Below are 15,191 nucleotides of genomic sequence, written 5' to 3'. Positions count from 1 at the left end.
GACATTCCCTCCTGGCTTTCCTGGGTGACCTGCATCTTGCTGCTCTCTGCAGAGACCACTGAGCACTTGCTGTGGTGATAAAATTTGCCTGAATCACTAAAGACTGTTTAATTTTTATATTTACAACAGAACTTTGAGAAAATTACATGCTCCTTTATAGTAACAAAATAAATCACTTTTAGGCTACCTTAAATTTTCATAACTCTACATATATCTCTGCTGTTTCAGTGAATTATCAGGAGCTACATTTTCTGCAACAACTATATTTCCATCTACCTAAATTTCATGTCCATCAAGAAAAACATCACCAACATCTCCACAACACGTGGTATTTATGTATCTCACATCTTATCCTTTTATTTGTAAGTTTCATGAAGGTTTAGAACATCCATAACTGTGTTGATAACAGGAACAAATTTCTAATTACTTTTAAAACCTCTATATCCACACAAAAAATTCTGTAGATTCCTAATGCAGATGCATACAGCCACAGAGAATTTAGCAAACCAGAAGAAAACAGTTTTTAATATGTTGGTATGACTGAGATGAGCACCTCACATTCAGTAAGAAGGAAGCAGGAAGAACTTCTTTGGCTATTTCAAAACTTCTGATACGTTCATTTTTAAGGTTTTGAAAAAGATACAAAATGTAAAAGTAATAGCTTGAATAATAAAATATTATCATGAGGTGGAATATCATGAATCCTAGGCTCCTGAGGGAATTGTGTGATGTAGTCACCAAGCCACTCTCCATATTTGAAAAATCATGGCAGTCAGGTGATGTCCCCAGTGACTGGAAAAATGGGAAGATCACTCGCATTTTAAAAAAGGGTAGAAAGGAAGACCTGGGAAACTACAAACTGGTAAGCCTCACCTCTGTGCTTGGAAAATCATGGAATGAATCCTCCTGGAGGCAATATTAAGGCACATGCAGTCCCATGGGACAGCCAGCTTGGCTTCACCAAGGGTAAATCGTGCCTAACCAATCTGGTGGTCTTCTGTGATGGAGTAACTGCATCAGTCAACAAGGGAAGACTGACTGATGCCATCTACTTGGACTTCTGTAAGCCCTTTGACACAGTCCCACACAACATCCTAATCCCTAAATTGGAGAGATACGGATTGAAGGGCGGACCAGCTGGTATATAAGGAATTGGCTTGACAGCTGCACCCAGAGAGTAGTGGTCAATAGTTCTATGTCCAGATGGAGACTGGTTATGATTGGTGTCCCTCAGGGGTCTGTCTTGGGACCAGTGCTTTTCAATATCTTCTTCAATGACATACATGATGGGATTCAGTGCAGCCTCAGCAAGTTTGCAGATGACACCGAACTGAGTGGTACAGTTGATACCAAAGAAGGAAGGGATGCCATTCAAAGGGACCTGGGCAGGCTGGAGAAGTGGGCCAACATGAACTGCATGAGGTTCAACAAGTCCAAGTGCAAGGAGCTGCACCTGGGTCAGGACACTCCAAGACAGGAGTACGGCCTGAGAGAAGAACTCACTGAGACCAGCCATGCAGAGAAAGACTTGGAGGACTTGAGGGTTCTGGTGGATGAAAGGCTCAACATGAGCCAGCAGTGTGTGCTTGCAGCCCAGAAGGCCAACTGCATCCTGGGCTGCATCAAAACAGGTGTGAACAGCAGGTCAAGGGAGGTGATTGTCCCCTTCTACTCTGCCCTTGTGAGGCCCCACCTGGAGTACTGCATCCAGGTTTGGGGCCCCCAGCACAAGAAAGAAGCGGACCTGTTAGAGTGAGTCCAGAGAAGGGCTACAAAGATGATCAGAGGACTGGAGCATCTCTCCTATGAAAAAGGGTGAGAGAGCTGGGGATGTTCAGCCTGGACAAGAGAAGGCTCTAGGGAGACCCTTCAATTGAGACCTTTCAATTGAGACTTTTCATTGAGACCTTTCAATACTTAAAGGAGTCTTTATGGATGGAGAAGGACGCTTTACTCGGGTAGATAATGATAAGACAAGGGGGAATGCTCTTAACCTAAAAAAGGGTAGATTTAGACTAGTCATTAGGAGGAAATTCTTCACTGTATGGGTAGTGAGGCACTGGAACAAGTTGCCAAGAGAAGTTGTGGATGCCTCATCCCTGGAGGTGTTCAAGGCCAGGCTGGATGGGACATTGGCCAGCCTGATCTAGTGGGTGGCATCCCTGCCTATGGCAGGGGTGTTGGAGTTAGATGATCTTTAAGGTCCCTTCCAACCCAAGCCATTCTATGATTCTATGATATGATTCTATGAATATTGAAAAGAAAACAGAAGATGACTAAAAAATGGTTGGTTTTCAGTATGACAAGTGTTAATGATGACCCGTGCTTTTAACTTAAAAGCAGCATTGTTGGACTTGACTAGCAGGGACACAGAATATTACACAATACAGCAATGAGATGAATGGCAACTAAGAATGTAAAAGTAAGGCTAGACCCTAGAATGGATAAATGAGAACACACTTCATCTTTCTTCTTAATACAGAAACGTCAGTTTCAATGCTTTGGGGTCTCTGTTGGTTACCAACCTTATAGCTTTTCATCTGGTAGACAATTCCATAAATGTGAACCTGCCACAGAAATGTGTAGTTCTGTCTGGTATTAGAGAGATGATCCTGTAGAGCTGGTGGATGCTAAAATAAACCTGTGCACACTATATTATTTAATGTTTCCTTTGAACTTTGGGCATGAAACGATATGGGGAAGAATAGAAAAGTTAAGGTTGTTAGAGAAAAGGCTATGTATCAGTGTTTCACTAGGGCAATAAAGGCTGGTGCTTTCTAGACAGATGAGATACAGGGAAGGGAGTGCCAATGTGACTAACCTCATGACAACTTCACCAAGGACAGCGCTGAATCACTGTGACTCTGGAGAGGTTCACGTAGAACATGACTCTACGCTTTTACAATATGACTTCTTAGTTTTTGGTCATAATATGGAACTTTTTCTGTTGAAAAAAATAAGTGTGAGTAACTTACTAGATTCAGCATTTTCACACGTTTCCATTTCTGCTGTATCTTCCTCTTCATGCTCATCAGTGTCTCCTGATTCATCACTATCTTCTATCCATTTTCCTGGCATCAGCCCTGCTGAGTCATAGGAGTTACACAGTGGTCCCACAATGTGAGTGATGAAAGATTCCTGAAGGTGTGCCAGCTGAGGAGCAGAGCGATCCATGAAAGGACTGATAGGCAGGCCCAAGCTAGCCTCTTCATCACCCTGGAGAAGAAAAACAGCAGTAATTTCTCTGAAGTGAATGAAAGAAAAACTGTGTCATGAAAAGGAGCAATGCACATCAAACCAATTAAAAATGATGAAAGAAAAATAGTTCTACTGTAATGCCACTTCCATACCATGCCAGAGTGACATTATTATAGTGCCATCATCTCAAATGATTCATTGAAGTTACAGCTCTTTTCTTGTAAGAGGACCCACTACCAACAGTGTGAATTTAACAAGAATGTTACTTTGATGACTGCTCAAAATGATGCCCACCACCACTGTCCTGTACTTTGCACTGAGTTTGAAAGTTTGAAAACTGATGATTTCCTGATTTCTTTACATTATTTTCAGAAATGTTTTCTGATTTTGTGATTGTTAGCTCATTCTCCTTGTACTCAGCCAACTGTTTGCAGGGGACAAAACTGAATTGCTGCAAGCCAGAGCCATCTCATTGACCTAGTTTTCTTATGGATTTTGTCCTTATTACACATTTCTTAAAACAAAGAACTCCTTTTGGCTTTGGGTCATAATTATCTGCTTTCTGGAAATACTAGAATGATCCCCATCAAAGGAGGCATAACTCAGAAGCAGTAAATCTTTCCCATAAAGCTTTTTGCTATCTTTTCTTGGGGAGAGAGAGATGAGAGGGGGTATAGGAAGACTTATTTGCCTCCTCTCATGATGTGAAAAAGGTTGAACTTTCTTGCAGTAGAAAGTCTGATATTCTCACTCACCCCTACCATAGCAAAGCCTCTGGTGATATCAGCGAGTTTTCAGCTGAGTAGACATGTCAAGACTGAATGCCACTTCCCCAGTAAAACAAACAAACAAACAAACAAACAACAACAACAAAAAACACACACAAAAAAACACATCCCTTTAATCAAACCTGTTATGCAAATTAAGACACTAATACAACATGGAGGGCTATTTTTTGAGAATACAGATTAGAATCTGCGCAGACATATTCACTTTCCATGAATTTACATGTTGCCTGAATTTATTTCCTGGCAATCTAAATTTTCCAAAAGTCAGAGACAATGTTATCTGGTCAACAACTCATTGATAGCTTGGAAGGTCAATGAATGAGAGTTCGATTTTGAAGCATGTACCACAAACATCTCACTTCCTTGTGGTTTGTTTTGTTTTTATTTTTGTAATAACCTACCAAAAACATTATACTCAATCATTAAATGCAGAATATTAGTCTTAACAAAACACTGAAACATGTCATCCATCCTTGAAATAACAAGCAAATTAAAAAGAAGTGGCAACTCGCTCTTCTTCACAGTAACACATTTGAGATTTCATAGTTGTCACTAGTGGGAAGAAAGCTGACTATTAAAATGTTTACAAGTTCTTTTTTCATGTCCAGTTAAAACATGATTTATTATGTGAAGTATATTGCAGCGCATTTTTTGATTCTTTTTAATGTAAGTCTAGCCTAACTTTGAATAAATATGCTGAACACGTGGAGGGAAAAAATGAAACATACTGTAACAATATGGTGCAGGTTTTTGAACAATTATATGCAAAACACTTGTTATTTTATGGGAGTTAAATTCTTCAGAGGAATCAGTGTTTATTAAAGGAAACCCAAGAAAGATATTTCACTATTCTCACAGCATAGGCTGAATGTAGGCTTTTTGATAACAACAGTTCTGGGGAAGTTCAAACTTCCCATAAAATTTTCCTCTTCAGAAGTGAGAAAAAGAATGCTTTTCCCTACTCAGAAGAAAGTTGATGATCAAAAGCATGGCGAAGATGGTTTAATACAACACATACAGTATATTTCATTAGAGAAAGTCGGGTTTTAACCTAGGTTAAATAAATTGAAAATCTAACTTATTGTCCTTAGTGTCAAAAGTAGGTCCTAGGAAGAATATGCTCTTTGTTTTCAGCCCTATCATAGAATCACAGAATTGTTTGTGTTGGAAGGGCCCTTAACAGCCATTTGGTTCCAGCCGGCCCTGCCATGGGAAGGGACACCTCCAACCAGATCAGGTTGCCCAAAGCCCCATCCAACCTGGCGTTGAACACTTCCAGGGATGGGGTATCCACAACTTCTTTGGGCAACCTGTTCCAGTGCTTCACAACCCTCTGAGTAAAGAATTTCTTCCTTATATCTAATCTAAACCTACCCTCTTTTAGTTTACTGCACTTCTACACCATTAACTACACTTCCTGACAACTACACTTCCTGACAGAGTCCCTCTCCAGCTTTCTCAAAAGTCCCAGTATCCTGTCAGGATGGCAACTCATGTCAGGCAAAAGACCAAACAGAAAATGTATCAGTACATATTGATTTCTCAGTATAGTGAATATACATCTTTTATTAAAACAAACAAACAACAACAAAAACAACAAAATCAAACTGACCACCCAATGTCTTATAATTCGCAGGTGAAGGGTTCAAAGACTTTTGCCCACAGTTCCCATGCCAAAAGTAAAGTCAGTAACGAAGATAACAAACGTGCTATTCTGAAGCAAAATTTGCAGAGAAGATAAATCTTAAGATTATTTATTTTTAATTACAGTATTATGAGAAAGATTATCTGCAGCAGTCCTTTGGAGCAACTTCCAAGAGCATGAAAATATTAATAGCACACCTTTCTGACTGACGGACAACGACATAGATTTTACTGTGGAAGAGCATCCTCTCACACATGTTCCTCCCAAGCTAAACTCAGAGCTCACTTTCTGACATGCTGATGATACCACTGTATTGGAGCACTTACTGTCCTCTGAAATTAGTTATTTTGGACCAAAGAAAAGTCATATCATATATATGACTAACAAGTTTTGTTTGTATGCAGTGGTCACACACATCAGCTATGATCATCACCAGAATTAGGTGAAGTACAATTTGTTGGGAGAACTTTAATGAGAATAAACAAAGAAAAGCATTTCCTGAAAGAAAATGTGGGAGATGAAGGTTAATTACTGCTGTTATGGGATTCATTCTCTTCTACAATGAAAAAAAAAAAAAAAAAAGGAAAATTGAACTAACTATATTTGTAATATATGTAAGAATCTTTGCCATTTCTTTTACTCAGGACTGTTTAAAGAAATGAAGGACCTTCAGGGCAATGTCTTAATTTTGACCCTTCTTCCATTTCTTTACATACTCCAGAATGCAGCAGCAGAATAAAATCCTACTTTTTCCAAACTCTAAGTACAGTAAATTTGAGTAAAGATGACAAGGCTTTAAAAGGGGTTATCCTGTGACTTTAAGTCAGTCTACCCTCCCCTAGAAGACTGTCCAGTGTCTGATTCAGTGATTTAGCTTGCATGCTTCCTCCTGAAAAGACAGGATGTGAAGTTCAGTCTAACCAGCACATTCAAAATGTCTTTCCACTCAGGAAACAGAGGAATAACGTGGGAACAGCTCTGTCTCTTGCACTCAGCATGCCTAAATAAATTATAATGAGAAAAGTTTCAGTTAAGAGCACCCTTATACCTGGCAGGAGAGCACCAGTGCCTGGCTATATTCCCAGGTCTTTGTAAATCAGTCTGTGGCTGTTCTCCCTCCTTGTGCTACCATCAGCTGAGTCTTGCATTATTATTGCTGTTGTACTAACAAACCTTTGGAAAGCTGAAAGTGATGTCAAAAAAACAAAACAAAACAAAAAAAAGTATGAGCTAAGATCAACATGTAGGGAGCAGATATGGTTAGTCTGTAATAAAATGAAAGTCAACAATGTTACAATGGCATTCATATTCACTACATAAAGGTTCTATGTGTGTGTGCACGCAGGGACATGGCCCAAGGGGAAACTAAAATAACCCCTCTTCTTTGTTTAGATCATCTCAATAAGGATGTCATGTCCAGTTTTAGAGAGCACATGTCAACAAAAGTGTGAGCCACCTGGAGTCACTGCAGAGAAGAGCAATGAGAACCAGTAGATGTCTTGAAAAGATATGGAAGAAAGGATGAAAAAATAGTTTGTACTAAAGAAGACTGAAAGAAGGATGACAAGCCAACAGAAAAAAAGTAGGAAAAGAACAACTAGTTCACCATGTACATGGTAAGGATATTGACAGACTAGATTGGCTAAGCCTGTACAAAACCCCATCATCAGATGTCTTTGAGGATAAATTAGAAGCTTGAGTGCCATACGGACTATCACTGATCCAGCATACAAATGGTCTATTTGAACTCTAGGCATTCCCTTTAGCCCTGTTCTCTGCAATTTTCACTCATCATCAGCATTAGCACACTGCAGGACTGTTTAGCCCACAACATGCAACCAGCAGATACCACCTTGGACATGCATTTATTTACCTGTTCATAAAACTCATTGACAATGCCTTCTGTCCACTGCAGATGCAAGTCTTTGCATTTTGCAGGCCCGTTTATGTCAGCCAATTTGATGCACATTTGGCAAACCAGCAAGCGGTCATTCTCATTAGTCCAGTCAATCCCAACGTCATCATTCACCTGGCAGGCAGAGAAAGGAAAACCATGACAGTAATGCTCAATAAGAATGCATCCACAGAGGAAATTCTGCCCTGAGATACCTTGTGGTTCAGCTACTTGACAGAATCACAAATGTAAGCAGGTGAGCTAACTTAAAGTTGAAATTTACAATCACCCGCATATCAACCTATAAAAAGAAAAATAAGTGAAAAACAAGGAACATTGAGATATATTATGAGAAATTAATATTTAGCAAATAATGTGTCTGTCTGAAAGCATTTACTAGAAAAACAAAGAAAAAAAGCAACATTTCCATGACATTTTCCAAGAAATTACTACCTAATTTGTGCACAAAAATAAATTACCATTAAATGACACGCTGATTTTATTATAGCATGAAGATGCATGTAACAGGTCTATTTTTCTATTTGATCTAAATTTTTCTGACAGGATACATTTTTTTCCTTTTCTCAATTTTTCCCATACCTTCCACAATGAAATGTGATATATGCTAACGACTGCTTTAAAATCAAACCGTAACCTTCAAAGAGTCACAGAAAGGCTGAGGTTGGAAGGCACCTCTGGACTTGTCCAATCCCCTTGCTCAAGGCAGGGCCAGTTATTAGACGCTGCTCAAGATCGCACCCAGTTGGATTTTGAGTATCTCCAACAAGAGGAAAACTCCACAGCCTCTTTGAGTAACTTTTTCCAGTATACAACACCTCTCACAGTAAACCAGTCCTTTCCTATTTTTAAAGAGATTTTCTGTGTTTCCATTTGTACCCCTTGACTCTTGCCCTGTCACCATATAACACTGCAGAGGTCTTGCTCCATATCCCATGGACTTGTGTATGTGCAGTTTGTTAAAGTGTTCCCTCACTGAAGATAAGTCTTCATTGCTCCTGACTTTCTCTGACATCTCTTGGATCTGGGATTCCCGAAGCCAGGTCTTACCCACAAAGACAGAGTCAGAGAAAGCACTGAGGACCTTGGCCTTTTCCATCTCCAAATGGTCAGTGATAGCAACCTTTGCTGCCATTAGCCACATTTTTCTATCTCAGCTTTTTTTCCTAAAACATCTCCGAGTGTCGGAGGGACTTTATTCTACTGTCTAATTAATTTTTTAAATTCAAATCCCTCCTTGAAACACAGCTTTAATTTTCAAGTTTGCAGTAGTTGAAAATGGATAGGAAGTTGTGTTATGACTAGACAAAATTACATGTCCTCTGTCACCAGGTCCCCTGTCCCATATAGGAGTAGGTCCACAATGTTGAGGGCTATGCTATTAATATACATGATCTGACATAACTAGTGTCAGAGGACAGTAAGTGCTCTGATGCATTGATATCACCAAAGTGACAGACATTGAGCTTCCTTCATTATTTCTTGTACTTTCCAGACTGCAAGATTTTCTGGTAGGAGGATGATTACATTACATGTGCTTACACTGACTTCTACTGTCTCTCTGACTATGGTCAATACACTAAACTACAGTTCAGCAACTCAAACAATAACATAATCATTTAGAGCTCAGCTTATCAGAGCTGCAGAAACTCAGATACAAACGTGTGAGGTCTGCTCTCGGAGGCCACTCTGGTACAAAAGAGGTTTTTCTAATCAAGTGTAAATAATCTCTTTTTAAGACAGTGATGACTCAGGGAAAGCTAGGATCAGCCACAAATACTGCTTAATATTTTCACTTTCTCCTCCTCTTTTTTTTTTCCTTTCTTCTTTTTTTTTTTCCCCCTCATATTACTTACTTTCACAGAAGTGAAGGTTTTTGTCCAAACTGTCAAAGGCAAAGGATTTATTCAGACAGCCTGAATTCACTGTGCTTTATTGTCATGGGAGCCCTATCACCTGAAAATCTGCCAGTAAGTTCAATACTTTAAGAGGAAATTAGGCAGGTGAAAATTGCCCTGGGGTTTAAAATTAAGACCTAAAGAAACCCTTCTGGTATCACCAGGAGGGATGTGGGACATGTCTAACAGGGGTCCAATGTTAAGGAGTTAAGACTTTTATGGATCTTCAGATCAGTTCTCTGTCCACCCTGGACCATAATTTAAGGCATTTCTTTACAGCTCCTTAGAGCCAAACAAAGAGATATAGGGTCATATATGTCATACATCTGTAGGCTTCAGACTTTTAGGATACAGATCCATCTTAAGCAATACCCCAAGAAAACATTTTATCTATGAAACTAAAACAGCTAGGAGGTCCCAATCCAGGACAAGAAATACACTGTGTTTGGTTTTATACAAGGAACAAGTAGGCAACATCAGCTCCCAAGAAGATATTATCCAGGTAACATACCTACAGCTTGGATAGATGGTGGAGTTTATTAAAATAAACTTATAGATAGTAATTTCCAATAAATTGAAACTAGATGACACCGTACAATAATTTTTAAAAATAGGTTCCCAGGGTTGTAATTTTATACTCACTGAGTTGAACATAAATAAAAGATCTTTACTGACCTTTCTCAAGGGTTTACCCATTGGGAACAAAGTAGGAAAGAAAGACCTTTTACTGCATTTCAGATCAGAATTTCAAAATCATACAATATCTGTGTTTTGCTAATAGAACAGTACAATTAAACAGATAAAGAGTCACATTAAGTATTTAGACATTATGGAAATGTGGTAAAACCTCTCCTTTTTTTTTTTTCCTTTTTTTTAAATTTTTTTTTTTCCCCTGAGTGTTTTGCTAATGTCTAAAATGCCAGCGGAGAAGAAAACAGTATTGAAAAGTAGGATGTAAGTGGCATTTTCATCAAATTGTCCTGTATTACATAATATCCTCAACAGGGCAAATTAGCCTTTCTAAATCTGCTTCTGTATGTTATCAACAGGACAACAGATACTGCCTTAAACCAACTTCTGAAAAACACAAGCATATATAAGAAAGGAAGCTGTGGCACTAAATTCAAATAGGTAAAAGAAATGCCAGATTAATATTAATCGGAATGTTTTACAGCAGTTGAGAGGCTATTCGGAACAAAAAGCAACACAGCAGCATTTTTAATCATTTAACTGTGATGCTACCAAGCCCTGGAAACTTTTCTGACTATCCACCAAAAACCCAAATGAATCTTGTTACCTTGGCATTGAATCTGGCAACAAAATCAAAGTGTTTTTTCAGGTCAGTAGCCAAAATTGCCTCAATGACGAGGAAGCGGAAATGCTTGAACTCCACATGGTCAAGGTTGACCAAGAAGTTGTATTCTGGCCTCGACATGAAAAGGTTCCAGGCAGCAGCAGCGTGGTGATTCTCCAGAACAGAGCGGTCATTGTACAGCACTGCCTGTGAAAGCAACATGGGCAGATGTTCAGCAAAAGAAACACCACACCTACAGAAATAAGAATGATGTGGGGTTAATGCATGAGGGACATTCAGGTTTGGTTGATTTTATTCTTTTTTTCAAGATTTTTCTGAGGTTTCAAATGTTATTTTGGCAGGAATAGTAGCTGCTTATTTATAAAATCTGTATCTTTCCCTGCTTAAGGGTCTTCAGTTCCTGACTGAACCTCGTCATGACAACGAATGTCTAACATAATCTAGGCATATATATATGTATATTTAATATACATGGGCATGGTCAATATTATCTGCTAGTGTTTCCCTGTTTTCCAGAACAAGTCACAGTACTAACAGGGATTACTGCCTATGATGTTTGTATCTGGCAATTTTATCCACATTAGATTGATTCCAAATGCAGAAACAAATGAAATCCCAGTTTGAAACCTGAAAACATGCATTCAACATGGCAGATTTATCAATGCTAAAATCCAAATTATTTGGTTTATGGAAAGAAATGTTGTGTAAAGTCTCATATATTTTTACACAAGTATATATGGATAGTTTCCACTGTTAGGACTTTTTTCATTACTTTTCAATTCAATTATATACTGTCATCTTGAGATGAAAAAATCTACTCTATCATAAAGAATAGAATCTATTCTTTATCCCAGATGTAACTTCCTTTGTTGACTTTTACAACCACAAAGGTACAGCATTCATTTCTTAAAAATGGATTTAAGAATAGTGTATGTCTTCCATCAGTCTATTTATCCAGCTAGAGTGTCAGAGCTCTTGGTCACAAAATATGTTGCAAGGATGAGGAGTATTACTATATAGACTGATACAGAGCAAGGCCAGGTGACTTCCTTTTGCTAAGAAATGAATTCTGGATCCAAAGTGGGGAGTAAATCCATAATTTCTGCATCCCTAACCAACTTCTCATCATTATACCACCTTTCGTTCTTTCTTTCTGCACAGAAATATCTTTCAGCAGAGTATGCTGAAGCCAGGCAGGTCAGCTATGTAAGGTAAGGAAAGATGATCTCATAATTAAGCCAATAAACAGTGCCTCAGAATTGCTGAATTTGACTGCCAGCATTGGCAGCAATGTCTGTGTAACCTTAGGTAAGTCTCAATTATTCATTTGTAAAACAGTGATGTTTTTTTTTTTTCCCAGTAGAGTCATAGTGTAAAGACACATTCATAAACGACTGCAGCTATTCATATACTACAGGAGCAACAGAAAATATATGTTACGATTGCGCACAAACTCACTTGCATGGTGCACTGGAAACTACACAGTTTGTTTGTCTGTTTGTTTTAATCTTTCTGTGCCTTATTGTGTAGAGTAATATTTCCCTTAATTTCACAAACAGTTATAGATTCTGTGACATTCAGCAGAACATTTGCTTCTCCTTCACAAAGACATTTTATCTATACCTTTCTTAACACTCCCCCTGAGTGTAGTGAGGGTGTGTAAGGAGACTTACTGGCAATCCCCAAGTGATTATTTCTTTCACTTTGATAAGCTGTTTCAAAATATTTGGTATAACTGTGCTTGATGTAAGCTTCAGGTATCACCGACAAGTAAAATCTGCTACCATTGACCTTCCAAACTTGGCAGCAACACTGCCTGAGATTTATTTACCTGAGGAGCACTTGTTGCTACCAAAAAGGCATTGGTCCTTCCAGGATGGTCATAATCATGCATGGCTGCAGCTACGTAAAGAGCCATCAACTCGAGGGCTGGGATGTTGCCAGCTAGGCATCCGTAGCTGTCATCTGTAGGTGTGTATGTCTTCGAAAACACATAACCCATATGGCCATGAGTGATTCCACTGTCAGAATCTGAGCAGAAATAAATAGGTTTAGAAAATTTCTTATCACCTTTTCAGTGACTTACTGAAACAGATGGGAGCAGCAAAGCAGGAAGAGGAGTGGAGGATTCACAGTACCTAACTGAAGACTAAACATGTCCTGAGCTGAACACTTTATGATGCTGTGTACATGACCCAGTGCAATAAGACATGCTGTTGAACAATTTCAGATCCTCCAGGGATCTTCCAGCCATCCAGCAGAGCCTAGTCTCAAACTACATAAGGCATTAACAATAAGTTATGGGCCAACAGACATGCTGGACCTTTGTGAGTAACTCAATCTTCGCACTCCTTCCTCTAAGTGCTTCACCATATAGAGTAATTTATGAAATACTATCAGTTCTTAAAGTAGTGGAATACCATTTGTTAAATCAATTGGTATAGGTGCATGTTTTTCAATCCAATGTCTACACTTTACTTTTTTGATGATAATTCTCTTACCAGCCTCTTTTTGAATCAGCTTGAACATGCCACTGGCAGATTTTGAGGGAGATGCACTGAATGGAACTTGCATGCAAATGAACAACATCTTTCAAGTTACAAACACCGAAAGCCCCAAAACACAAGTCCTTTCATTCCACCCAGTTCACCTCAGCTACAAAGCCTCCAACAACATTTGCTGGTATGATTTCTGACAAAATTTTCCAGGAATAGCAACCTTTCCCACCACCAAAACATCCTGAAGAGTTTCATAGATGATATTCTAATGCCACACAAATGCACACACATGAAAAGTGGAAATGTTCTCTGTGGACCAAACTCCTGTTTTTTCAACAGCTCCCTCAGAATCCCCACAAAACACAGACAGGTCCTCTAGTTGCTACAGCTCAAGCTGGTGAAGTTAATATAAATGTGCAGTAAGAGCTTCCTGTAAGTAGCAATCATAAAATAGCAGACAAAGGGACTCGTAAACTAATTGCAAGGTGGTAAAAACTCTCCTTCTTTGGAGATAGTGAGGAATGGCAAAGGAACACTTCACAACAGCCAAGCAGTAGCAGTACATGCCACTACCTGCGTGTCCCAGTAGTTTCATAATAGCAAAACAATGCAGGGATTGAAGATTAAAAAGTCTACACTGTTTCTTGTAGCAGCATTAGAAAGCACTCCTAACACAGCTTCCTAGAAGAAAAACTACTGAAAAATCAAATGGTAATAAACATCTATTATTATGGGTGACTGCAAAGGTTTCCATTCACACATTAAATGTAAAATATTAGGTTTTGGAGGACCAGCTACTTTCTCTTCAATGTTATACAAATATACATGCAGCATTCAACAGGCTATTGAATTTATAAGTCTTTATAACAGCAAGTACTGCACTCAACTCTCAATTGTTGGCTTTCTTCCAGCAAATTTCATGTCAAAAGCTTTAAAAAATACAACATATACACTAGCATATTTAAATATACCTGAATCACTTGCTGACCCATGATCATTAATCACAGTTGGCAGTCCTGGAATGGGCTGAGTAGTAAGGTACCAAACGGCATGCAGAACATCAGTTGCATGGATTCGGTTGTGATCTGTGATACAAAGCAAATGACCTTGCTATTAAACATGAGTATTTCCGACGGAGGGAAATCAGCACCATCTAGTGGGTACTGCATGACAGTCAATCGAGCAGAAAAATCAAATGGTATCAGAACCATGAAAAACAGCTGTATAGTGTAAATGCTCAGCTTTTTACTATGGCTCAAGCAAATTCATTAGCAAGTCTCACACCAGTCCAAAAAGAGAAAAACAACAGCAAAGCAGTGGTACCTGCACTGTAGGAAACTTTGTGAAGAAAGCATTAAGCAAGGAGTCTGACCCGCGCTTCCAGCTCCATTCCTTTACTCCAGTGGTTGCCTTTCACTAGTTAAATGTCATAGGCTAAGTATCTGTTGTTAGCCTTTGATTCAAATGAAATCATTGGGAAAACCCCATCTACTTCAGCAGATGGTTCTCCCAACTTCTAAACATGAGGCAGATAACACTTACCTGACTCTACTTGAGCAAATGTCGGTGCTGTGTTAATGGCTGCACTGCAAAGTCAAACTCAGGATATGTGTACACTGCACAGTTAAAACAAGTTCTTCCTGCAGTTTTCTGGCCAGGGATAAGATTTCAGGCCCTGACTCCTGTAATCTGGCTTGCTACACATTCTCTTTGCAGAAATGAGAGATAAAAGTCACTCCGAGGCTCTTTCCACCAAATCCTTCAAGGCCAGATAAACTATCCTACAATCAACACAACTGGCTGAAAAAGGAATCACACACTAGTTCAGCACAAAGTATCATCTAAACATACACTGGCAAAAGCAAACACGACGCTAAAAGAGAAGTAACACTTTGCTGCACGAGGACCAAAACATACATCTGGAGTAGAATCACTGA

At 39.0% G+C, this 15,191-nt stretch overlaps 1 protein-coding gene across 3 annotated transcripts in view; it reads right to left on the bottom strand.

Annotated features, from left to right (window-relative positions):
* Window positions 1-15,191, bottom strand: part of PDE3A (phosphodiesterase 3A) — a 266,283-nt gene that overhangs the window by 11,593 nt on the left and 239,499 nt on the right. For all 3 annotated transcript variants that reach the window (XM_083821772.1, XM_083821773.1, XM_083821774.1), the window contains 5 exons: window positions 14,226-14,339; window positions 12,588-12,787; window positions 10,739-10,942; window positions 7,505-7,660; window positions 2,976-3,216 (listed from right to left, as the gene is read on the bottom strand). In XM_083821772.1, the coding sequence (XP_083677898.1) occupies window positions 2,976-3,216; window positions 7,505-7,660; window positions 10,739-10,942; window positions 12,588-12,787; window positions 14,226-14,339 (915 nt within the window). The remainder of the gene's footprint in view (window positions 1-2,975; window positions 3,217-7,504; window positions 7,661-10,738; window positions 10,943-12,587; window positions 12,788-14,225; window positions 14,340-15,191) is intronic.

The sequence above is a fragment of the Anser anser genome, assembly GCF_964211835.1.
Source record: "Anser anser genome assembly, chromosome: 1".
NCBI classification, from domain to species: domain Eukaryota; kingdom Metazoa; phylum Chordata; class Aves; order Anseriformes; family Anatidae; genus Anser; species Anser anser.
Note: the sequence above shows the minus strand (reverse complement) of the source record. Positions and strands in the feature narration are given on the sequence as shown.